A 26,312-nucleotide genomic window follows, 5' to 3' on the forward strand; every position below is an offset into this window, starting at 1 on the left:
TTCATATAGCATATACTTACTTGCACATATAAATAACATTTCGAACCCTCAGTTGCAATAACATTTTGGAACATCCCAACATATTAACTCCCCCACACACGTCAATGCAATGGCTCCTCCAATCACAGAGAAAAGCAACCTCTGTTCCTGATTAATCAGGCGCAATCCATCCCACTAGTATTATTTGCATCAAGTAATCCTTGTCATTAACTCCATTCATATAAGTATTTTAGTAATCCCTGGAGTTGTGACTGCTCCTCTGCTAGTCACTATGGCCAACTTTAGTTGGTAGTGGAGTGAATATTCCTTTTAGTATGTCAGCATTAGCACACTCACACTTATCACTGGGTATCATGGGGGTCTGTCATAAGAGCCAACGATAATGTGTCCCATGCTGTGATAGGTGTTTCCTTGCCCATTTATTTGTGGATGCGAAGTCTCATCATAGTACTTAAATAGTGTTATCAGATTTCCTACTTTGGTAAATGGGGTATAAAAGTCCATGTGGTTTCCAGGTTTCGTAACCTACACATGGCATTTTATCATGTATTTAAAATCAAATGATTGGTGTGGGTTTATAAAGTTAGGGATCCAGCAACTGCTTAAAGATAAACCACTTCAAGTTGGTACAGTATGTAGCTAAAATGATGAGTCCTGTATATGTTTGCCTATGAAATAGAGATTTCATCTTGCTTACTTCCTGGATATAGATTTGTAGGGCTTACATGATTCTTTGGAAAATGTATTGTTCTCAGTCCTCATCCCTTCTCTTACTAGGAATAAAGACCAAGAACTTCCCCTCCTTATGCTCACGGTCTGCTGCTCACCTCTGCATCCAGGAGTTTGCAGAGTTGTGTCCCCATGTAGGGAACAACTTTGTTAGATGTGATCCACTCGGTGAAGCGAGGATGATGGATATTATCTGGATCCAGTATATCTGAGAGATTAGGATCCAGTACATCCTTATTCAGGCCAGAGTCATGTGTGTCAGGTTTAGGGGATGGATTGTCGCTTCCCTCTCCGGGAAGGTTCACAGTTGCACTCTCCTAGAGGGATTATAGTTGCTCTTTCCTGAAGGGATCGCAGTTGCACTCTTCTAGAGGTATAGTAGTTGTATACACCCCCTCCCCCATCAATATTGGGGATTACAATTCCGAAGGTAAAAAAAATGCAGTTACACCACCCCCCCAGTTGAGTTCGGATACCAGTTACTCCACCACTTTCCCCAATAGAAATCTCAGATGTACTCACGGGAGAGATCGCAGTTGTACCCTTAATAAGGGATCACTGTTTCTTAGTCTATATATACAACCCATGTCTCCAATACTATCCGGGGGCCTGGGGAAGGACTCTGATATAGATACTAAAGTGATAGTGTTGTTTCAGTTACAGTACGCAAGGAGGTCTCTGTTAGAGTGCACAGGTTGCCATACTTCCAAGAATGTAATTTATGTTATACCACTCACTATGCATGTTGTTATTGAGGATTGATACCCCACTAATAACCCTAGGTTTTACAGTGTGTAGTAAAGAACCACTACATAATGAAGGTTTCAAAGTTCGATTTTATTTAGTCATATATAACAGGTCGCCCTCTAGCTTGGCGGCTAATCTCACTCACAACATTCTAACTCGCGCTTCCAGAGGAAGAGCGGACCATGCCAAGAGGGGAGGAGAGGGGAGGGGTGGGAAAGGAAAAGACACAACTAGTGAGGTTACAACACACCTTCCCCCTTACAGAGAACGTAAGACATGGGAATACAGGTCCCTAGGCAGGGATGAGAGAAAGCAGTGGGAGGGAGAGAGGAGGGAACGAAAAGTGGTGGGACTAGAAGGAGGCGAGGAACCACAAGGGAGAGAGAAAAGAAACGAGAAATGGGGGAGACAGGAGAGGACGAGCAAAAGAGAAAGGAAACAAGGAGGAGGGACAGACGAAAGAGGGAGGAAAGAGCACCACCCCAAAAGGATGGGAAAAGAGAGGGGAAGGCGCCCCTTAGAGTGACAGGGAACGATCAACAGGGGAAAGGAAGGTGAAGAGCCCAGAGCCCGCGAAGGCTGTCCCTACGGGATGGAACTATATCCAGAGCAACTGTAAAGGAAAACCAAAACCCAAGAGTAAACCTCTAAAAGGAACTAACAGGGAAAGGACAGGCACAGAGGGTTCATATGTACCACTAGGTCCCACACTGGCTTTACTCGCATAGAGATGAGCAAGTTGGTATCACAATGGGTGTGGCAGAAACTACCCATCCCTAGAACTTCCTCTGCCACCCCACCATACTCTTCTTAAAGTCTCATGGATGAACCTTAGGACCTAGGTTAAACACAGATATGAGAACCTCATCCCTCTTTCACCTTGGGCTCCCCTTGGAGTGAACAAGCCCAACAGTCTGTTCGCCATATAGTTCCACACTTCTTCTACTAGTCTTTCCATCCCCCTCTAGAGGGACGATCCTGGAGGTAACGCTCATGTTTTATTATTAAGACAGTAACTTGGACCAGGGCACTGCCCGGCAACTCCTTCTGGCCCCCCTATGTCTCTCTTGCAATGTCATCTTCTGTGACTGGTCTGGGCCATCTTTTACCCTTCCTCCCTTGGCCATTACCAGAATCCAAACCCTTATCGAATTCTTTATCAAACAGCTCCCGATCATCAACCTGAGCCTCTTCTGCCTTAACTCCATCCTCCTGTTTCATCACGCGTCTGCCATAGGAGAACTCAGTAGTGTTTTCTGGGTCACGAAAATTAAGCTTTCTCCTATACTCGTAGAGTGAACGCTTCTGCTCTGACTTGGCCATTAGTGGGAAATCATTTGATATTTTCTGCATATCCTTATTCTCTCTCTCCAACATCCCACTGTAGGGCCTTTGAATGTATTTACCTTTATTCTCACTCTTTGGTTCAAACAAACTCGAGTCCACTTCTCTTTCCTGTTCACAATTGACCACATACCCCTCTCTAGTTTTAGTCTTGAACTCAGACGATGTGGTTCTTTGCCACGTCTCTTTGCGATTGAATTGGTCACTCTTACATTTCATCCTTTTCTGCTCATTTGCTGTGGCAATTATGCGTTCTCCCTTCCTTACGCATTCTCCTTCTTCTCCCACTATACCTTCACTGTTTTTTCTCTCGTGTTTCTTACGTATTTCTCTTTCATCCACCAAACATTGGTTAGATTCTCGATTTTCTTTAAGTTTGTCTTTAGCAGTTTTTTTTCCACGTTCTTTAATACTTGCTGCACCCTCACAAACTGCTGAAACCTTGGAAGGCGGCGTGAGTACCTTCAATGCACCACCCTTAGTTACATGCATGCTTTGTTTCTGTGCCTGCTCAACCATTTGTTCTTTTCTTCTTCCATTAAGTGATATTCTCAAATTCTTTTGATCCTTCCACCCTAGCATGGTGGGACCACTTACTGTTATGTACATGGTACTCCTAGTATTATTTCCCTTGTGCATTAAATCCATGACTTTGCATCCTATTACGTTGATGTCCTCCCCTGTATACATTTTCAGGGATATGTTTGCCTCTTTGAATTCGTTTCCATGTTGTTTAACTAATTCTCTATTCCATTCCTCCTTGCTTACCAAACTGTAACGTGATCCTGAATCTAAGACCATATCTGTCTTCACTCCGCCTATGCAGATAGTACACACCGGGTTTATTTTACTTGGATTAACTTCCTCTTTGCTATCCATTCTTTCCTTGAACACTTCATCCCTTGGTACTTTTACCAACGAGGCTTGTGCATAATGTTCATCCAACACTCTCAAGATGTCCTCATAAATATTTCTGACTGTTCCTTTCATGAATACTTTTTCCATTTCGCGGTATTTTTCCCGTCCCCCAGTTCCTAAACTGTAAAGTAATATTTCCGCCTTTTCCTTTGGTACCATGGATTCTACCTCTTCCTCACAAACTGACATGTAGTTCTCAAAATATACTTTCCATTCACTCCATTCTGCAACATCTTGCTCATCCCCCTCCATAAACGGCACCGGTGGCGGGATATTATACTTCTGGCCCCACTCCATGTTGAACGCGCTGTTATTTCTGGGAATAACCGTGAAGATGTAACGTTAACCTCCCCCCTAAAGATGGCAGTATGGGTGCGCCTCGTTGGACTATGTTTAGCCCCAACTGGTTAAAAGTAATGCGCAGATACTCCTAATGCTAGGGTAAGATGAATGGAGAGAGAAGGAGGGAGTCTTCCCGAATCTAAAGCTCTGGTCAGGTGAGGATGGAACTGATTCACAGCTACGGAGAGAAAAGATGGTTGGGTACACTCACAGCTGCACTATAATGAGTTCACCCTCTAAAATGCCCCACCCTACTTCTTTAAGGCCTTCAATGTTACCTGCGCCGCTTTACACTCAGTAAAATTTGCACCTTCAAGCATGCGCATGTAAGGAGTTCCTCCTACTTGAATGTTCCAAATGACCCAGAAGCCGGAACGTAGTCTACGCAGACCGGCGAAGTTGTCACTTTTAGTCACGCCGATTTGCCCTCAGAGGCTAGCTCTCTCCTCACACGAACTAATGTGCATATTGGTACCTCCTTATCTTTTTTTTTTTCTTTTGTACCACCAGACGTCTTTTATTTGTTACAGTCCTTATCCCTTCTATTTTTCCTACGTTCCGGGATTGTAACAAGCGTGCATTGAAAGGAATGGCCCACCGGGTGGCAGTGCAGAATGGCGCCTGTTCCACTTACGAACTGAAGGAGGTGACACTTGCGCCTGTCAAACTTCACTTTACTCAACTGAGTTGGAGAACAGTAAACCTAAATCAGCTTCGGCTTCTCCTCACGCTCAATTTCTTTGGTGCACACCTCTCGAATTCCAAGAAAAGTCACAGTACTACCAATTGGGTAATACTTTTATTCAATATTTCACTCACGAGTACTCCCCCCGTTATGCAGTAAATTGCTTGAATAACTATGTAAACTTCTATTTCAAGGAAGATCGTAAATAACTCATTCAGATTTCACCTTTCTATGACTTTTCTTTTCTTATCTTTTATTTTCCTCTTGTGAAAGACGAACACCACCCGATGTCGTACCTCAACTTCTTCGGGTGAGAGTTATACAGCTGACAGGTTCTCTACTTGGGACGGTTTCTGTCTGAGAATATCTCTCGGTGAAGCACCGAACACTCCCTCACCTCAGCGCAGCTCACGGCAGGAGCCGCGTGGCAACCTTTTTTTTTTCTCTCTGTTGATTCCCCAGACGTTTCCTCTCGCTGAATCTTAGCTTGCCCTCCGTGCTCACACGGCTGGGCTCTGACACAGCTTGCCTTTCGCGCCTCTCCACATATCGCCTCTCACCTCATCTCAGTGCCTTCTCCAGCGAAGATGAACCTCCTTTGCCTCGGGTTCGGTTCACACACAGGATACACCGCCACCAAACCAGCTTAGACTCCGCCTGCGGCACCCTCAGGGATGTTTACAGATGTCACTTCCACCTCATGGACTCTGTCTTGCTTCGTGCTGCATGGGGTGACGCTATGCCGTGGAGAATCGCGGCGATGCTATTATGTAGGAGTGTCTCACCCCATGTAAAGACTTTCGTGTTTTCCAGTGCTCCTTATAGTTCTTTGCCACCAAAGCTTATATTATAAACTTCCCGATGCGGTGAAAACGATTAATCAGACATTTTAGTTCTCCATTCCGCTCAGCTCACTTCAATTGTTATCACTTCAATTTTTTTTCTTTTTTTTTTTTTCCCAGCTCGCGGTGAGAACGATTTTAAAACACTCTCATTCCCCCTCCGCTCAGCACTCTTCAAAAGCTTCAGTTGCTCAATTCACGGACTTTCGCCTCTTTTAAAACTCATCCACTCGGGTCTTATTCCTTTTTTCAATCACAATCTCACCAGAACGCCCGCAGTAGGTCATCAATTCATTTTTTCATATCTTCTTTCCTTTGTCCCAGGACACTAGTTACCAGATACACCGACGCCGGTCAGACTTCAACAAGGAGGGAACGCTCCTCTTCTCCACACGGTACCAGCTCACCTTCACTGAGGCTTCACACCCGACTTCCTTTTACGTTCAGGAATCGAGAAACTCACGTCCCCACCCGGGAACACCTCGATGAGTACAGCCTGGATAGTGATCATCAAATCTTTACTTCTGAGTCCTTCTTTTCAATTCAAAACTCCGCACAAGCATCAAATTTATCCAGGGCGGAAGACACCAACTGACCCTGGCTCAGCTCCTCGTCCTCGTCGCCAGAAAATGTAGTAAAGAACCACTACATAATGAAGGTTTCAAAGTCCGATTTTATTTAGTCATAGATAACAGGTGCTCCCAGCTTGGCGGCTAATCTCACTCACAACATTCTAACTCGCGCTCCCAGAGGAAGAGCGGACCATACCAAGAGGGGAGGAGAGGGGAGGGGTGGGAAAGGAAAAGACACAACTAGTGAGGTTACAACACAGTGACATTGCAAAGTAACCTCTTACTGTTCCCAGCAAAGTCTATTTGAGACCTGCACACTTAAACCATTTTGTAAAATTAGTGTTCGTGCTCTTCACGCCATTGCTTTTTTAAAATAAATTGTATTGCCTGTTTTCAAAACTAATCTCGCAAACGGCATTAAGATAAGTTTGATTGTAACCACTTATTTTTCGTTGTAGATTCCACTCTTTTTGATGAACTAAGTGATCTTGTTGATGCAGGTGACCTGTTACGAGATGGAAAACAGGTGTATTCGGTAAGTACAGGAGATTGAAAGCCTCAGGTGTAGTGCGTTTGGAAACTAATATTCAACTGTTGATTTTTCTCTCGCCAACGCAGCGCGCATTACGATAATTTATTGTTGATTATGAGTTTTAAAATTCGGATAAAAATGTGTTGATTCCCTTTAAAAATCTAAGGCTGTATTGTGCAGTCTCGTCTTCTTTGATTTACGTTGATTTTGTCCTGATTATATTTTATTTTAACCTCGGGAAGGTAAGTAGCTTTAAAAGTCAGCTGTATAATAAAACATCCTGCCTGTTTTTTTGTCAGATTGTACCTAAGATGCTGTTTTCTTTGGTTTGCTGATACTGGCTTTGCGGTAGACGATCAATTGTTCTTGTGCGAAAATAAATTGTGTAACGCGCATTCCAAATAGTTACCAGTCGATTCGTGTTTTTGTTTGGATTACCTTACCAACAACTGTCGATGGTTTCAGGCAATTTAGCAGGGCTGCGTGCAGTGTATTGATCGGAGCACCCTGTTGACTGCAGGTAGTCGAGGTAGAGCGTCTCATAGTAATCATAAAGAACTGTTTTTATGTAGTACTTTCTACCCCAATTTTCCAATTGTGTGGCCGTCCCTGCAAATGACAACTGTTATTATTACCACATTGAGTGGTAATCATTTTATTGTCCCCTGAAGGAGGTCCAGGCATCCTAGCAGCCATGGCTGCTATTTCACTGGATTGAAACGTTGGGGTTACCAGACATAGCAGCCTGTACTCGCACATCAGGGTAGCCGTCTCTCTGTTGCAGAAACACATGCCCATTCTCCCAATTTGCAAGGGATACTCGTTAAATCATCAATATTTTCCGTTCTATTCATTGTTTGTATTTTACTAGAGAATTATACTAGTTTACACAGAAGGCATAACCGCATGCACCCAGGTACGCTCATTAAACACTAGCTTTCTGTTCCCTGACTCCCCCATTCTATTCCTGTCTTTCCCTGAGCTGGCTGACTAGACCTCTGCTTTCGCCATTGAGTTCACCAATACTTCTTTCCTTTCTCAGTGTGAGAACAGTCCTATTCAACGGATGAACCACGGGTTAATTTAATGCTTCTCAGTTCTGGAACTGGAAAATACATAAATCTGGGAACCTCAAATAGGGAGACTGTGAATGCGGGATGAAAGTTGAAGGTCCGAGGGTGGACCTGAGGGCAAGGTAACAAGGAGGCCCAGTAAAGCAAGGCATAGTCAGAAGAGGAGCATTCGGTGACAACCAGCCCGACGTCTAAGGTCTGCAAATACATATGCATTATTATTATAAACTGTGTTCCAAAAGAAATTAACCGGTAGAACTGCAATCTTAAACCTGTACTGGGAGATTGTATACGCCACATTTTACAAACCCCCCTTAGTCACCATCCCTCAATCAAAAGCATATTGGTTTCCTAAAAACATAGGCTGAACTGTTACTCAGAGCATCCATTTAACACACCACTACTTCATTAACACAGAGAGTACACCTTCACACTTTTACACATAATATCCTGTCACCTCCCTTCATACACTTATTCAGCACCCTTTTTTCACTTCTGTCTCGCACATAATACTTCTGTTATATTCCCGTGCATTTTGCACAACAACAATTTCCAATAGACCTAGATGCCACAGTGATCTACGCTTTGCTTTCATTGTTCGGGTTTCCCTGTCTTCAGCTTTCTAGAGGCACACATGGCTTTCAATTCTACCTAGAATGTAAACTCATTGTATTTAGAAATTAGATATAATGGGTTAACCCAGTAACCCTCAGAACCTGAGTGAGTATGCTAAAGGAAAACTGGGGTTCTGTCGGGGAGATCAACTGGTTTGAACAAGGTATTTAATACTCTAAAGGCAATATGTTCTAATCATATTACAAAGTAACACACCAAAATAAAAGGAAAAGGGCGTGGCTTGAGCGGCGATGTGAGCGGACGTGCTCTGGTGGGGCTCCCGCTGCCGCCGGCCTATATTTGCAATTAAAGCGGATCAAGGGGCATCTAGCCTCTCCTTTTGGGTGCCCTGGAGGTGTAGGCGCATTGTGGCTGAGTGTCCGGCAGCTCGTCCGCACGAGCGGCGACTTAGGGGCGATTCCCGGAGCGGACGGGCAGATCATCACGAGCGGCGCCCGCCATTTTGAAACCCTGACGGCGGCAGCCCGGCCCCTGTCGATTGCTGGGTGAGCGGCGCAGAAGGCACGGAGCGGCTGACTACGAGATTCCCTGGGTGCCGACCGGTGCTGGCGGTCAACGGAGGCTCTCCCCTGGGACCCGGCAGGCGTGCGGACGCTGGGAGGTGCGGAGGCCCGCTCCCGGGATCTGGAGCGGAGGCCCGCCGGATTTGACTTGCTGACGGCTGGACTCACCGGTGCCGTTCTGGCCTTGCAGTCTGGAGCCCCATAGGCGGCCGACACAGAGAACGGGCAGTGAGTGCTCCTGAGGAAGTGGGCACACCATTGAGAGCGGTGCTCCGCCGTCCCGAGAGCCTGACGGGGGCGGCTCCTGTTGCGCCGGGAGTGACTGAGGCTGTCCCCGAGGGCTGGCGGCCTCTGGAAGGGGACCGGTGCTCGAGGACCTGCCATTTTGCTGAGCCTGGAGTCCTGGGGAGACGGCCTGGTGGCTCGTCCCGGCTGGGGAGCACGGTGATGTGCACCTCGCCGAGGAGGAGGTGAAGGAAGACGGTGGCCCGACGGGTGATCCCCAGCGGCAGACACGGCCTGGAAGGGAGTGAGCGGCGGCGGTGTGGTGAGGCCCTGTAGTGTGCAGCGACCGCCATTTTGCCGAGGAGGAGCGACTGGGGCATACAGCGACCTTGTGGAGTGGCCTGCGGCGAGTGAAGCTTACTCACAGAGCGACGGAGAGATCGACTGGGGATCCTCCTCTCGGGTCCTGCTGAGACCGGACCCTGTGTGGACACCACCAAGCCACAGAGGAGTGTCCGGCGGCTGGCTGCGGAGAGGCGGGGAGGACCTGCCGGTGGGCCGGCGCCGACTGGGTGCGATTGGCCGAGGTGGCCGGAGGCAGCCCCCCAGGAGACTCTGCGAAGAGGGACTTGGCTGCTTAACTGAGGTGAGCTATGCGGATTTAGAGGGGGGGGAGGGGTCCACCATTGTCCATCTGCAGTGGGGAGCCTGTGGCCCTGACCGGGGTCCCTCGGGCGGATTGGGCGATCCTGCTCCCTGTGCTGCAGTCTAACCAGTGCGATACCCCCGGTGGGTCTTTCCCCCCCCTGCCATTGCCTGTCGATTGAGGTTGTGTGGAAGCAGTGGTGCGACTGGCCCCGGCTTGCTAGAGGTCCGACTCGCCTTCTGAGCAGGGACGTGATTTTCCCTCTGGTCTGCCTGGCCGGAAGGGACGATGACGCGCTCTAATAAAGGCACCAAGGCCGACCCGGCGGCGGCCCCCAAACAACACTGTGGTGGCCATGTGGGGCAAGACGGGGGCACCTGCGGCTGGGGAGGGCCTGTCCCGGGCCACTTCGGAGTCCCCGCCGGTCACGCAGGCGTTCATGGCCACCTTTATGACTGAGTGTGAGAAGTTGGCCTGATATGTAGTGCTCACTATTCTAGTGATCACTGTGTATCATTCCAAACGACCCTTATTGATGATTGGTTGTAAGTCAACCTTATAGACCAGCTATCCTAGTAGCATGGACAAGAGCAGTCTTTAGGCTAAACTCTAGAGGGCGTGTTAAGCCAGCTGTTATACCATCACATATACCCCTTGAACACCAAGTGAAAGGACACCACACAAGTTTTTATAAAAATAAAAGGATATTTATTTATAACAAGTCTACCCTGAACTCTTTATGAGTCAGGGAGCTAAGCACACAACAAAACTCTTACGAAAATACTTTAAGTCGCACAATTTACACAAATGCCCGAGGGGCACGAAAAACCATATACACTAAAAGTGGAATGCGAAATACTAGCAGGTAAGTAACAAGATCCAGAGGCTTCAGGATCGCTAGGACTACACTACTGAACCTTCAGGTTAGGAGCAGGAGGTCTAGGGAGTTCGGGTGCAGAGTGTGCACTCTCACACGGCATGTGGGACAAAGTCTATTGAGGCTAGTAGTCACAAATTTACTGTTATCGGACGAATCCGACTAGATAGGCTGAAAACGAAAAAGGATCTGGACACTTAGATAGTGAACCTACGTTGGAGCACCGAAATGCTCAGGTTACCTAGCCCAGGGGCTGCGGCTGCATAGGGTTCAAAAGACGTCGGGAATCCTCGTTACAGTCTATGGAGCCTGAAAGAAGAAGTTGCTGGCAGGCGACCAGTGAAGGTATTCGGAGGGATCCAAGCCTGGATCGGTGATGGAGACGACCTGAAAGCAGAGGGGACTCAGTTCTTAATCAGTAGCCAGTGATTAGGTGGGCACCAGGATGGCACCGGATGAATTCACCTCGACCAGGTGAGTGGGCGATGCTGGACTCTGCTGTCCCTCGGACCAGGAGGTGTTGTCGGCGACCAGGATGGAGGTGTGAGCTGTCCCACGAAGGTGTCTGCTGTCGGTGGTGCTGGACCCAGGATTGGGGCAACAAACCTTGGCAAAGTCAAGCCCACGCGGTGGAGTCAAGATGGCGTCTGGAGTGGACCAGGAGGGTCCGGGGTGCTCCTCTCTTGGAAGGGAGCAAGGGCCAGTCTGGAGCAACCAGACCAGCGATGTAATCGTCGTGGTTCGTCGTCAGGAGGGCCACTAGCCAGCAGGCAAGTGACCGGACAACGCGGTGAGCAGCAAAGAGCAGAAGAGCCCCACGCAGATCTCGTGGATGCTGGGGTGCTGGAGCTGCTCAGGGTTAGGGCTTCTCAAACCCCAAAGCACTCACTCGAGGATCCCTCTGCGGTCGTGCTGGTTAAGCGTCGTGCAGTTTTGAAGATGGCCGGTCCCTTCAGGTCTCGTCACACCCTCGAATCTCAGCTGGGCTGATGATGCAGGTAGAGGTCAGAGATGCCAGGGAATCCGGGTCTCGTCGAGCTGGGCAGTCTTGATCCGGAGGATGGACTTACAGCAAACCGCGATGCTTAGATGGTGCCTGCGGGTGCAGGGTGGCTACTCCTTAGCCACAAGGGAGAGTCTTCAGAAATGTTCAAGAGTTCTTTCGTGGAAAGTAGTCAAGATTCAGAATTATCTAATTTGGGAAGGGGGCCCGCTCCTACCTTTGTACTAAAGAAAGGGGCTGGCACGCGACTAGGTCCTGCCCATGGGTGGGACCAGGAAGGGGGTGGTTACACCCCTCTCCCTTGTCCGGACTTTCCCCAGCTCAGGGGCTGGTGTGCCCCTGGAACTGGTTCAAGCCGGCATATGCACAGTGAGCACCGGGGTGCCACTTGCAGTCACCTTCCTCTCAGCCCTGCCTACCTGGAATACACAAAACCCTGTCTGGGATGGTGCTAGCACCACCCCTGACAGGAAACCCTTTGTCCAAGCTCTCCTCGCTGGAAGGACTCCCAGCAGCAGGAGGTCAGACTTGTGTCTGTGGTGGCAGCATCCATTTTGTGATGCTGACGCTCCAGTTAGCTTTAACCGGGGTTCACAGTTACATACATGTTGTGTCCCTCTAGAAGGGTGGAATGCTAACCCCGTCGCCAGAATTGGCGAGGGGTTAGTATTCCAATTCGTATGACACCTTACTCGACATGTTTTGATAAAGCGATACCAAAGATAGCAAATAACCGCGAGGATTATAATGCACTTAAGAGTATATGGTACGCGTTATCATGGAACAGCTATTAGGACTTGGTTCCGCAAGCTGCAAACGGGCTCAGCTCATGCCAGAGCACCATCTCACATAATTCCAAGCACTCTGCCTTCAGGATTGATAAGACCTGCCATAGGAGTGATTGATAGGAATACATGTGTCCATTTTAGGGTTAGATATAGGGATACTAGGGGGGCGTGGCCAAGCAGCATGGCTGACAGGACGTGAGCTTCACCAGCTCCGTCCGAGGACCCTTTATATCCTGCCAAAGAGATCCTTGCTGGACCCTCCATAGGGGTGCTGACGGTCCAGATCCTTTCTCATCCCGTCTGGGACCACCACGTCGCCAGGAGAGCCTCTGATGCCCAGTTGAAGCCGCCGGAGAACACCGCGGCGCTCGGTGAGCTCCGCCTGTCTACGCGAGACCGCGGACTGGGCCTACGCGAGAGAGTAGCGGTGTGTGCGGCCCGCTTGCCGAAGAAGTCTCCTGGCTGGGGAGGTGCTTGCGTACACGGCGGACCTCCTGATGGTCGGAGACCTGTAGCGGACGTCCTGAGAGGCCAGTGGAGGGCTGAGCTGGGGTCCGGTGACTCCCGCTGACCTGTGCAGGGGGTTGAGGTGCTGGCCCCTCCCCCCACCGACCCTATCCTACACCGGAGCTCCCGGCTGCGGAGTGCGGCTCGAGGTGGGTGTTTCCGCTGGTGCCTGGGGCTCTACGCGACTTCTTGGGGACTGAGGCGGTGTAATCGCCGAGATATGGTCGCTGGCCCTCCGGACCTACTTGCATTAAGGCCCGCCTCTGCACTGGGAGCCGGGGCGGCCTGGGCGGGCTCTCCCCTGTGGTTTCCCTGTAGCTGTGGCGATTGCGACCTCCGTCCCTGCTGCGGGGCGCTGCGGAGACCATTCCGCGTGGAACTTGCACTGGCGCTGTGACTAGTGGTGCCCTGCAGTGTCGACTCCTGGGGGACACGGGCGATTTGGGGCTCCCCCCATAAACTACGTGCTATTTTCCCCGACTGCCGGAGCGCCCCCCCCCTGTGTGGCAGCGGAACTCTGACTGTGCTGCCCCAAGAGGCTTGAAAATCACATTGTTGCCCCTGGAACTGGAGGGGGCTCGCCCGAGGTGCGTTGGTTGGCGGTAAGCTGCTTTTACTCTGATTATTGGAGGTCCTCCTGCCCAGCCCGGTGAGTGCATCTTGCCCACTGGTTGCCGCGCTCTCCCTTTGCTAGTGGTGGGGGTCATTGCATGGGCTGGATTTGCCTGGTACGCCCTGCTGAACTGTCCTCTCCACCGGTCCTCCCGCCTTCACTCTGCTGTTGGGATCTGTGCCTACCCGGTGGGACCGGGCGAGTCCTAGCTGAGGCGCCTCGTGGGGGCTCCCGATCTGCCCCCCAGGATGGCGACCCGCAAGGATAGGAATTCGAAATCCTCCCAACCCAACACCATCGTGCAGTACACCACCTCGAGACTGCCATCGCAGAGGATCACGCGGCAGACGGGACCGGATGATGGGGGCGATGGACCGCATGAACCCTCCCGGGCAGAGATCCTGAAGGCGATCCAGGGATCCCTTTCTGCCTTGGAGAGGCAGATCGAGACTGTGTCGATCGATGTAAATCTCCTCCGGACGGACCTCCGTAAGGTGGCGGACAAGGTCTCAGACGCGGAGGGCAACATCGCCCAATTGCAAACTGAAGTGGCCTCCCTGCAGAAATCGGTCGCGCACCTGACGTCCACTACCCGTGCACTGGAGAGGAGAGCGGAAGATGCGGAAGGCAGGGCCCGTCGGAGCAACATCAGGGTCCTAGGCGTGCCGGAGCGCCTTGAGGCGGGAAACGCTGAACGCTTCTTGGAAACGTGGATCCGTACCCAGCTATGCCCGACCGGACTGTCCAGTGTCTTTGTTATTGAGAGTATTTAACAACAAGGGGTGGTGATGGACAGAGTTTCTGAATTAAGCAGAATACTCTCACCCAGTCAAGAGATCAGGGCTAGATCTGTTATTGAGAGGGCACACAGGGCCCTGGTTCCCCCTCCACGCCCAGGCGAGTCACCTAGAGCCATCATTGCAAAGATTCTAAATTATAAGGATCGTGATTGTATTCTACGGGCCGCGAGAGAAATGGAGTCCATCACCATTGAAAATAGTCGTGTTTCCATCTACCCCCGACTATACTCAACAGGTGCAGGAGCAACGGAAGTCCTACCTGGGAGTCAAGCAGAAACTTCGGGACATGAAGCTACAATACATGCTCCTGTACCCGGCCAAACTCAAGGTGCTCTCCCAAGGACGCGCTCACTTCTTTGAGTCCCCGGCGGAAGTGTGGGAGTGGCTCGAGATACGGGGAGACGACCTACCTCCTGGTGAGCGGGGTGGCCCCCGCGAGACCTGGGGGACCCGGCCCCCGAGGCGCCGGCGAGGCAGATGGAGACGCAGGTCTGGATCCCGGGGTTCTCCCGAGCCCCGGATTACCGTAGGCGAGGATGGGGCGCTCCACGTGAGACCATCAACGGCGGGGGCCGCTCCGGAGTCACCTGAGGCCCCTGCACCTGGTGAGATCCTGGTCCCAGATACCTTGCAGGAAACCTTGCTGGAGGTACGCTCTGCTCCCCCGGTGATACCGGAAACCGCCCTCTCCGAAACACGGCCTGAGTGAACTCTGATATGAGGTACTGTCTTGTTAAAATGTTGTTGCCCTGGGAGGTTGGGTGGGTCGCCCCTCCTGGTTTTTGCCTGCCCAATGCTGTTTCTGCCTGGTGCTGGGAACCTTGGTTGGTGGGCTGAACAGAGGATGGACACCATGTTGGCCGAGGCGTTGTGGTGCGAGGTCCAAGAGTTTATGGCGTACCGTCGCCCAGCATTGGAATTGACTTTCATGAACATTCCCAGAGACTGTCCTGGAACATTGGGTCCTCGGGGAGTTGGGGGGGAGGGTGGGTGGTTTTGGTTGGTTGTCTGTGAGAGTGGGGTGCGTGTGGTGTATGGGGTGGCTGTGCACGTCCTGGCACTGGCAGGGGAAGGGCAGGGTAGCGTTCTTGGTTGTTGCTGTCCTTTTGCTCGCGGGTGGGGGGGGGGGGGACTGGTTCTGATAGGGTGTTGGGTCCCATTGTTTTTGAATGGCACTGGCGTGGGATGACCAGGATGGTGTGTTTTCCGGTTGAGTCATTCCTCCTTATGGGTGGGGGAGGGGGGGGGGATTGTTTCTGGGGTTGGGTGGTTGCGGGTACTGTGGGGTTGGGGGGAGTTGTGGGGGGTATTTGTTTTTGGCATAGTGTGTACTACTGTTCGTGCCCCTAGGAGGCTGTTTGCAGAAGTTAAACTTGGGTGCCCGGATGGGCAAGACCAACGCTTATGGGATTCAAATTTTTAACTTGGAACGTGCGTGGCCTGGGTACTTGCTCCAAGCGGCATAGGGTGCTATCCTTCCTTCGTCGGCATGGAGTATCAGTGGCGTGCCTACAGGAAACGCATTTGAATGAGGAGGGTGCTCTTAAATTGGCAAGGAAATGGAGGGGTCAGTTGTTCCATTCCTCCTTCTCTCCCTATGCTCGGGGGGTCCTGATCTGGGTGGCTCCGGGGGTACCCCTAGCAGTCCAGTATGTTGAGGCTGATGTTGAGGGCAGATATGTTCTTATACGTGTGAAACTGGATGGGAGGGACTTCCTGCTGGTGAACTCTTATGCACCTAACATAGATGACCCGAGTTTCTTTACCCGCCTGCAGGAGCTTATAGCGACGGACTTGGATGCCCCCCTCCTCTGGTTTGGAGATTTTAATTGTGTACTGGATCCACTGCTGAACAGGCATCCCCCCGGGCGGGTACAAAACCTCGGATGACGGCACGACTCCGGGAGGTAATGGAGAATCTGGGTGCTGTGGATGTCTGGCGACTCGGCAATCCGGGACTGAAGCTTTACACTTGCTATACCCCCACACATAACACACTCCTCCCTCTCCATGACCAGGCAAGTCAACAACGTCTCCTCGGCTTGCTTCAACATCCTACGCATGCTACGGAAGATCTTCTGGTGGATCCCCACCGAGACCAGGAAGACCGTCACCCAGGCCCTCGTCACCAGCCGACTGGACTACGGCAACGCCCTCTACGCCGGGACCACCGCCAAGCTCCAGAAGAGACTCCAGCGGATCCAGAACGCCTCAGCCAGACTCATCCTCGACATCCCACGAACCAGCCACATCTCCGGACATCTGCGAGACCTTCACTGGCTCCCCGTCAACAAAAGAATCACCTTCCGCCTCCTCACCCACGCACACAAAGCCCTACACGACCAAGGCCCGAGCTACCTCAACAGCCGAGTCAACTTCTACGCTCCCAAACGCCACCTCCGATCAGCCAACCACGCCCTCGCCGCCGTCCCCCGCATCCGAAGAGCGACTACAGGAGGAAGGTCCTTCTCCCACCTGGCCGCCAAGACCTGGAACTCCCTCCCGACCGACCTGCGCCTGACCCAAGACCACCTCTCCTTCAGGAAGAAGCTGAAGACCTGGCTGTTCGAGCAGTAGCGGCTCCCCCCCCCCCCAGCGCCTTGAGACCCCACGGGTATGTAGCACGCTTTATAAGTGTCACTGATTGATTGATTGATAGCAGGCTCGACAGGGTCCTTGCGGCCAACATTGGCGCATCCCTTGTTTTATCGGTCACACATCAGGCCCGGTTCTTGTCCGACCATTCGTCCGTGACGTGCACGGTACAGTGGGTGGACCGCTCCTCCCGCCCGAGGACCTGGCGGATGCCAGGGGATCTTCTACAGGATCCGGTGGGACGGGAACATGTGGAGACGCCCCTGCGTACTTATCTGGACCTGAACTGGGAAGTGGGTGATATCCCTTTTGCGACCAAATGGGATGCCCTTAAGGCAGTCGTGCGGGGCGCTTGTATGGGGCTGACATATGGAGTTCGCAAACAGCTGCTCCGTGACCTCGTGAGTGCTGAGGAGCGCCTCAGCCACTACCAGTCCTTACCGGACCCGGATGGGTCGAACATGGACGCTGAGCGGACAGCCCGAGAAGGCGTCCATGATATCCTAGACCGGCTAGATAGATTCACTCTCGGTCGACATCGCCAACGCCTTCACCGTGAAGGGGACAAGTCGGGCCGATTGCTGGCCTGGATTCTCCGAAGGGAATCGGCCCGTGCGTGGATTGTTGCGTTGAGAAATCCCGCTGGGGTCCTAGTACACTCAGAACGGGACCTTCTTGCGGTGCTCCGCACACATCTGCAGAAGGTCTATACTGCTGACCCCCTGGTGACAGAGGCGTCCTATCAGTCATACCTCCGGGATTTGCCCCTTCAGACCCTCTCTAAAGAGGATGCTGAGGACATGGATACTCCAGTGACGCTCCATGAGGTCAAGGTGGCGGTGGCCGCCCTGCCGAAGGCTAAGTCGCCGGGTGGAGACGGTTTTCCCCCAGAGTTTTACCAGGCGTTTGTTGATACCCTCGCGCCCCATTTCTTGCAGGTTTTACCATGAAGCGATGGTGCGAGCCGCGCTCCCGCCCACCATGCAGCAGGGTGAGGTCTGCATGCTCCTGAAACCGGGTGGGGATGACTGTGATCCTGAGGCCTACCGGCCGATCACTTTAATCAATACCGACGCCAAAATTCTTACTAAGATCTTGGCCACCCGGCTGGCCCCACATATGACGCACCTGGTGCATCATGATCAGTGCAGGTTCATTCCGGGCCGCAACACCGCCATGAATCTTCGGCGCCTGAACCACGTTCTACATGAGGTGCGCGATAGGGAGGGTCCTCAGGTCCTGATCTCGATAGACCTGGCTAAAGTCTTCGATACAGTTTGCTGGGGGTACCTATTGGAGGTGCTTCGGTTAGCGGGGATGGGGCCCCTTTTCTGCGATTGGATTCGTATCCTTTACAGTGCGCCTACGGCCAGGGTCAGGCTCGGAGCGGCCCGCTCGGAGGAGTGGCGGTTGGGCAGGGGCACCCCTGGCACCGCTCCTGTTCTCTCTGGCGATTGAGCCCCTTGCAGTGACACTACGCGCGGAGATGGCACCCTGGGGAATACGAGTGGGGGATGTGGTACACCTGGTTTCGCTTTATGCGGACGATGCGTTGTTCTACCTGACCTCCCCGCGGGAGTCGCTGCCGATCCTGTTACACCACTTGGAACGCTTTGATGCAGCTTCTGGGCTGCGTCTTAATCCTGAGAAATCCCTGATCTTTCCCCTTGCGGGATGCGGTGAAGACCCTCGTGTGGGTTTCCTGCCCCTGGGGCTGCGGTGGGAGATGAAGGCCTTCCGCTATTTGGGCATTCAGTTGGCTGTCTCTGATGAACAATTGCTGGCCCGCAACGCCGACTGTGTGCTCCGTTCCCTTCAACAATCTGTATCCTTTTGGAATACGCTGCCACTCTCACTCATGGGACGATTGGCCGTCTCAAAGATGGTGATGCTGCCTAGAATATTGTATCTCCTACAGAATACCCTCTGTCCTCTTCCTCCTCGAATTTTCAACAAGCTTAATACAATGCTTACCTCCCTGCTCTGGGCAGGCAGACGCAGCAGAGTTGCGCTGCGTACGATGGTCAGACGCTGGGAGGAGGGGTGCTTGGAGGCCCCACGCTTTGATCTCTACTATTACGCGGCCCAACTTATACCGGCTGCGCGCTGGTTTGCGGGCGCGGGCAATTGGGAATTGCGACTCTTGGCTGGTAGCGCAGATGAGAGGGCGTTGCAATTGGCTCTGATGCGTGGCAGAGGAGCGGATGGCAACCTGCCGTATATTGTTCGGCATACTGCGGGGATCTGGCAGCGAGTGGTGAAGAGAGTGCTGAGACGGGCCCCTTTTCATAGGGAGCTGCCGATATGGATATTGGCACCGGTCACTCTAATGGAAGAGCACATGTCGTTTCGGTAATGGCGTGAGGGCGGCTGCGACACATTGGCAGACTTATACCCGGATGAGTCCTTTGTGACCCTGGAGAGAGCTATCGAGGCATTCAGTCTTACTTGGGGCCAATACCTTCACTATGGAGGCCTGCGGGACATGGCGAGAGCGACGTGGCCACAGTTCCCTGAGGCGCCCCAGGCGTCCCATACTTTGAATATCTTGCTATCGTGCGGCGCGGGACGGCGATTGATAACGCTTTTATATACAGCGATGAGATGCGACTCGGCGCCTCCGGTGTCTCCGTCCTGGGCGGCATGGGAGGCAGATTTAGGGGTTGCCTTGGACCCGGGACAGCGGGGGCGGATAGGGACGCTCACCAAGAAGGTATCGTGTAACGCACGTTTCAAATTAATCCATTTTAATTTCATGCACCGCACTTACGTAACCCCAGTTGCTCTGCGTCGCATTGCGGCGGATAAATCGGATGACTGTCCTCGGTGTGGTTCAGTAGGAGCCGGATTTCTCCATTTAGCTTGGGAGTGCCCACTAGTCGGGGACTTCTGGAGGGTTGTGGTAGCCTACATCCGGAGAGTCACGGGACTGCGTCTTGACCTGTCCCCGATCCATTGCTTGTTAGCCATGGTCCCCAAACCTAAGAAGAGGAATCTGTCATATAAAATGCTGCAGCTGCTCTTAGTGCTGGCTAGACGGCGGGTGGCTATAACCTGGATGGGACAAAGGGCGCCAGATATGACATTATGGCTTCGGGATGTGGGGGAATGGACATTGGCTGAAGAAACGCACATGCAACATACGCGTAGGGATGAGCGGCTACAGGAGGACTTGCTTGCATGGCGTATGATGTGTGCGGTGGGGTCGACTGCCAGCGACTCTGATGCTACTAGTGCTGCATTGTTCTCGTCCGAGGAATCGGACCCTGAGGAAGGGGGGGCGGGGGATGGGGAGGGTGAGTAGGGGCTGGGGTACTACCCTGATGACTACGCACATGTTCCTTATGTCAGTTTTTCTGTACTTGCACTGTATCCCGTGGATCTGATTCTTGCATCTCCTGTTCTATCTGCAACTGTTGAAGCCGTGCTGGGGGTGTGAACTGCGTACACATGTATTTTCTATACCTTGATGCCAATTTTGGGGGGGAAAGTATTGTTTATTCTGCTGAATTTTTTTTTTATTTTTTTCACCCTTAAAAAAAAAGATATAGGGATACTATATCTAAAGCAAAGGGTGATTACACCACCTTGCCCCAGCTGCCGTGCAGCCAGTGGTGTCAGATTTGGATGGCCAGCCAGGGGTGGCATAATACATGCTGCAGCCCCTGGTAGGCCCTGGGTACACCTATGCCCTGGATACCTAAGGTATGCTGTACAGGGACTGATAAGGTGGCCCAGTACCAATTGGTAAATGCACCTAAGGTACATGTGTGTCAATTTAGAGAGAGAACAGCTAGGCTGTGGGTCTGATTAGCAGGCCCACGGCCAGGGGGGAAAGTCGTAAACCAGTGAAGCCAAAAAGCAAAAATCTGGGGTGATCATAGGATTGCAGACCCTACTCTCCTACACTGAGCTCAAAGTGAAGATAGGGTCCCTGCGGTCTGAGGTGCACTCCTGTGTCACTGAACTTAGAAAGGAGGTGACTGAGCTTGGGGACCGAGTCGATGGCCTAGAGAAAACTATGGAAACGCGTACGTAGGATCAGGAACACCTATGGCAGCGCCTGCTGGCCCTTGAGGAGCAGAATATCGAACTCCAGATCAAACAGGAGGACTTGGAGAACAGGAGCCGGCGCAACAACCTCTGTATCCGGGGAGTTCCGCTCAGAGAGGAAGGGGAGGACATTATGGACTATGTGGCGCAGCTCCTTCATGAGGTCCGGTGGGATGAAGACGCGTCACCCCCCACACTAGACCGGGCGCACCAAGTGGCGGCCCCCGTGGGGAGACCGGGCCTCTTGCCAGACATCCTAACCAGAGTGCACTTCTTTGTGGAGAAGGAGGCGATATAGAAACGTGCGCGTGACCAGTCAGACCTACGATATAAAGGCCACAGAATTCAAATCTTCCAGGACTTGGTGCCTAACACATTGAAGAGACGGCGAGCATTCCGCCCTGTGACGGAAAAATTGCAGGGCATGAACATCGCCTAGCAGTGGGGGCATCCATTTGCACTCATTTTCCAATGGGAGGGTAAACGCAGAGTTCTGAGATCCTACACTGAAGCGGCACAACTTCTCCACATGTCGGCGTCTCCCCCGGCGAGTCCAACCCGACCTCCTGGCCGAAAGAACGCCGGCTGGCACGGACTGGACCACGGTACAGAGACGACGGCGCACTCCCCCTGCTGCGGAGGCCACACACAGTCAGGCCAAACAAGACATCATAGCCCACATTCGGTCTCTTGAAGGCGACAAGACTGAGTCTGATGGGGGGTCTCTCACACCCTGACAGCGGGTTCGGACATGCTGCATCCCTCCTGGTGTGATGACCCAACATCTCCCGTTGCCGACTTGCGGGTCGGGCTGCGGGGAGCCTGTTCGCTGTGTGCCCGGATCACGGTGACTGAGACCCGGGGCGGTGGGAGCCCCATGTCCAAATATACTTTGAGATCACCACTGCCCCCCTGACCTGCCCCCTACGGAGTGACATCCCGGAGAGCGTCCAAACCTGCGGGTGTAGGATGCCCTGTAATGGGGTCAGAGAACTCCGGGCCTGTTGGCTGCGACCGTTGTGTTCAAATGACCGGCCTCTCTGGCTGAAAGTTTTTTGTTTCTCTCTTCCCTTTTTCCTCTATCTCCCTCTGTACTCTTTTCTGTCTCTTTCCTCTTCTGCGTGGGACCTGAGGGGGAGCTGCTGGTTGTTGGTGGGGGGGATGGGTGTGGACTCGTGTCTGGGGTGTGAATGGTGTCTATGGGTTGGCGGCGATGGGAATGACAGCAATTTCTGATGGTCCCTAATGCAGCTGGGAGCGTACAAGGCCCCCTGAAGATCCTGTCCCTCAACGTTAAGAGCCTTAACTCGCCTAATAAGCGCAAGCAGGTGTGGCATTATCTTACCCGTCAGAACCCGGACATTATTCTCCGACAGGAGACTCACCTTCTCCAAGCTGACACTGTGCGCATGGCTCACCCAAAGTACCTCCTCCAATTTTGGGCGGCTACTGACACAAAGACAGCGGGGTGGCGATACTGTGCAGGGCTGGCATCAGGCGGGGTGAGGACAGGCCTTTCAAGAGTGGTGATGGGTGCTTTCTCAGGGTGGGCGTGGAGGTGGGACGGAGACGCCTCACCTTCTGTAACATTTATGCTCCCAATCAGGCGCAGGACCGCTACCTTAGAGATCTTTTGAGAGAACATGTGCCGCAGAACGGTTCCTCGCTTATTGTGGGGGGGGACCTGAACTTGGTTTGGGACCCAAGGCTAGATCGGAGTGAGGGCTCTTTTAGTGGAGATGGGGCGATGTCCTCGGAACTGCGTAAGCGATTTACAGACCTGTGACTCTTTGATTCATGGCGCTATTTCTCCCCGGATAAAAGAATATTCGTACTATTCCCATGCTCACCGTTCCTATTCTTGCATCGACTTCCTGTTCATATCCCCTGATCTCTCCTGCGACGTTTTGGGGGTAGAGATGTCCAACATCTCGATCTCTGATCACGCTCATGTCGAATTGCTCCTACAAGACCAGGCGGCCGGCCCTCCCAGAGAGAGGTAGTGGCATCTCCCGCCGAGTATCCTGCTGGAAGCGACGGATGTTGAAGACATCCGAGAGGCCATCATTTCCTACTTCGCGCATAACGATCTACCTGAGACACCCTTCCCTGTGGTCTGGGACGCCTTCAAGGCAACGATACGGGCCATATCACGTCCCTCTCGATAGCAAGGGCGCGAGAGGCGCGAGCATTGGAAGACAAATTGACGGAGGACCTGAGGGAGGCTGAGGCGCAAGATCAGAGCGTCTCTACCTAGAGGTCGAGGAGGCATCTGGCCAACCTTAAGAGTCAGCTCAGGCTGATACGCGCCAATAGAGCTGAAACCTCCCTAGTGGCATTGAAGCAAAAGTACTATGAGGGAGGTGACAAAGTGGGGAGAATGTTAGCGAGGCGGTTGAGAGCCAGAGCTGCTAAGGCCCACATAACAAACGTGCAGCTGCCGACGGGACTAGAGTTGCGGCGTCAAGAGCTAAATGTGAAGCCTTCAAAGATTACTACGAGATCCTCTACACTGAGTAGAGGCCCCCACTAAGCTCATAGAGGAAGTGGTTGGGAGCTTGTTACAATGGGTGCGGGTTGCGGCGCTGCAGTTAAGGGCAATAGGCGGGCTCTGGGTAACTTAGGTTTTATTGCGGCAAACAGTTGATCAGTACAGCTTTTACGGTTAGGAAACTTCCTCGGTGAGCGGCTTCTACTCCGTCGGCGGTGGATGACCTTCTCCTTCTTCCGGGTCCCGTCCGGTCTTCGGGTAGGGGTTTCTTCGGCCTCGGAGTCCGTCCCGACTGTAGGAGTAGCTCTCCAGCGATCACCCGGCCAGAGGAAAGGAAAAGAAAGAAAAGTGTCAGGGGTCTGCTTCAAATACCAAGCGATGAAGGGGAGGGTAGTGAGGGGACTCCCAGTGCTCAAATTAACGCGTGAACGGCGGTGAAGGGTGCTTGAGTGACACCGTTAAAACTAAACGTCCCTCGGGGTTGTACCTAGCGTACGTTGACCTCCGACCCAGCCCCTCAAACGGTCACGTACCTGGAGAAGCCACGCACCTCCCCTGGGTGAGTGGCTGGGCGGCTCGTGGGAACGGTGGCCTCCTGGCTTTCCTCCGTCCTGGGCAGGCGCCGACTCTGCACGCGTTTCCTCTCCTGATGTCCGACTCCCGAGTTTCTCTCCAGCTGCTCGGCTCTCGATGGTTCCTGTGTCTTCTCCCGGTCTCTCCTCCAGAACTTCGATCCTCCTCCGTTCGGTACCTTCCTCCTCCTGAATCTCCGTCTTCCGCACTCTCTCTCCTTCCGTCCTCCAGGTGAACAAGCACACCTGTGTCTCGTCGGGAACTCCTTTTGAGGGGCAGGGCAGGTATGTCGGCTCCTCCCACTCGGCTTGTCCTTCAGGGTTAAAGGGCCAGTCCAGGTCGTTCGGCTCCGTCCAGCTCGCTAACGGGTCCTGTGTTTGAGACAGAGAGAGGGGAGGGGTGGGAACAAGAGTTAGCTCGGACCTCCCCTCGGTCTTCCCCTTTTCACGAGGTAGACCATCACCGGGAGACTCTGAGTCCTGCCTGCCCTGCACCCTTTTGTACACCCCGTTACACACCTCCCCCCTAGGACGCTCCCGATCGGGGAGGGGATGGCGAGACAGGTAGTCCGCATTAATGTTTTCAGTTCCCTTTTTATGATGCACTGTAAATGAATACGGCTGGAGGGCCAGGAACCAGCGCATTACCCTAGCGTTGTTGGATTTGTTCCTTGACATCCACAAGAGGGGAGCGTGGTCAGTGTACAGGTGGAATGGTCGACCCTCTAGATAGTAAGCTAGCTTCTCAATAGCCCACCTTACAGCTAAACACTCCTTCTCAATGGTTGCATATTTGAGTTCCCTGGGAAAGAGTTTGCGGCTGACGTATACCACGGGGTGTTCCAGCCCGTCTTTACCTATCTGGGACAATACGGCTCCTATGCCATACTCGGAGGCATCCGTATGTAGCAGAAACGGGATCGAGAAATCGGGGGATGTGAGCACCGGCGTAGTGGTTATGATGCGTTTTAACTGGTTGAAGGCGTCGGCCATGCTCTCGGAGGGCTTGATGGGGGCGTTGGACTTACCGGGCTGGCGTAGGGCGTCTGTAAGGGGGGCAGCGATGTTTGCAAATAGAGGGATGAACCTCCTATAGTACCCGACCAACCCTAGGAAGGCCCTCATCTCTTTCCGGGTGGAGGGGAAAGGGGTGTCCACAATAGCCCTGACCTTCTCTATCTGTGGTTCTATCATGCCATGTCCCAAGACGTAACCGAGGTACTTCACCTTCTGGTAGGCTAGCCGGGATTTCTTGGAGTTTACTTTCAGTCCGGCTTTTTCAAGTACCTGAAACACCTGGTGGATATGTTGCAAATGCTCCTCCCATGTTTTGCTGTGTATGACGATGTCGTCAAGATATGCCGATGCCATGGAGGATACTGGGGCTAGAACCGTGTTCATAAGTCTCTGAAAGGTGGCAGGTGCCCCGTGGAGCCCGAACGGGAGGACGGTAAACTCGTAATGTCCTTCGTGGGTGCTGAAGGCGGTTTTCTTCTTGTCTTCCTCCCGTAAGGGCACCTGCCAATATCCTTTGGTAAGGTCAAGTGTTGTTATGTACCGGGCCTCCCCGAGGCGTTCTATGAGTTCGTCTACTCGGGGAATCGGGTACGCATCAAATTCCGATATCTCATTGAGGGCTCTGAAGTCCATGCAAAAGCGCCGACTCCCGTCCGGCTTAGGAATCATGACGATCGGACTGGACCATTGGCTGGTGGAAGGCCTTATTACCCCTATATCCAACATGTCCTGTACTTCTTTCTGTATGGCTGTACGTCTGGCCTCAGGCACTCTGTAGGGTTTGATATTAATAACCTTTTCAGGCGGAGTGGTTATTCGATGTTCTGCCAGGTTAGTTAGTCCAGGCTGATCGGAGAATAATCCCTCGTGTTGTTTCAATACGGTCTGTATGTCCCTTTTTTGCGCTTGAGTCAGCTCATCGTTGATGTTCAGCTGGTCTTGCGTAGAAGTTGACGGAACACTGCTAGTCAGGATCCGTACATCGTCGGCTGGGGGGGCTCCTAACCATTTCTTTAGTGAGTTTATATGGTAGGTTTGCGTCTTTCTGGGTCCGATCTGTAGACAATAGGTAGTCTTCCCAATGGTTTTGATAACTCGGAAAGGCCCCGTCCAACTGGCACGAAATTTCTGAGTGGAGGAGGGTAACAGCACTAGGGCCCAATCTCCTACCCTCAACTGTCTCCACTTCTTGCCTTTGTCGT

At 52.5% G+C, this 26,312-nt stretch overlaps 1 protein-coding gene across 2 annotated transcripts in view; it reads left to right on the plus strand.

Annotated features, from left to right (window-relative positions):
- Window positions 1-26,312, plus strand: part of ATF6 (activating transcription factor 6) — a 1,839,477-nt gene that overhangs the window by 126,810 nt on the left and 1,686,355 nt on the right. For both annotated transcript variants that reach the window (XR_015309808.1, XM_086964422.1), the window contains exon 2: window positions 6,638-6,714. Coding sequence is in view for 1 of the 2 variants with exons in the window: in XM_086964422.1 (XP_086820548.1) it covers window positions 6,638-6,714 (77 nt within the window). In the remaining variant the exon portion in view is untranslated. The remainder of the gene's footprint in view (window positions 1-6,637; window positions 6,715-26,312) is intronic.

This window comes from Lissotriton vulgaris, chromosome 1_1 (genome assembly GCF_964263255.1).
Source record: "Lissotriton vulgaris chromosome 1_1, aLisVul1.2, whole genome shotgun sequence".
Classification (NCBI taxonomy): Eukaryota; Metazoa; Chordata; class Amphibia; order Caudata; family Salamandridae; genus Lissotriton; species Lissotriton vulgaris.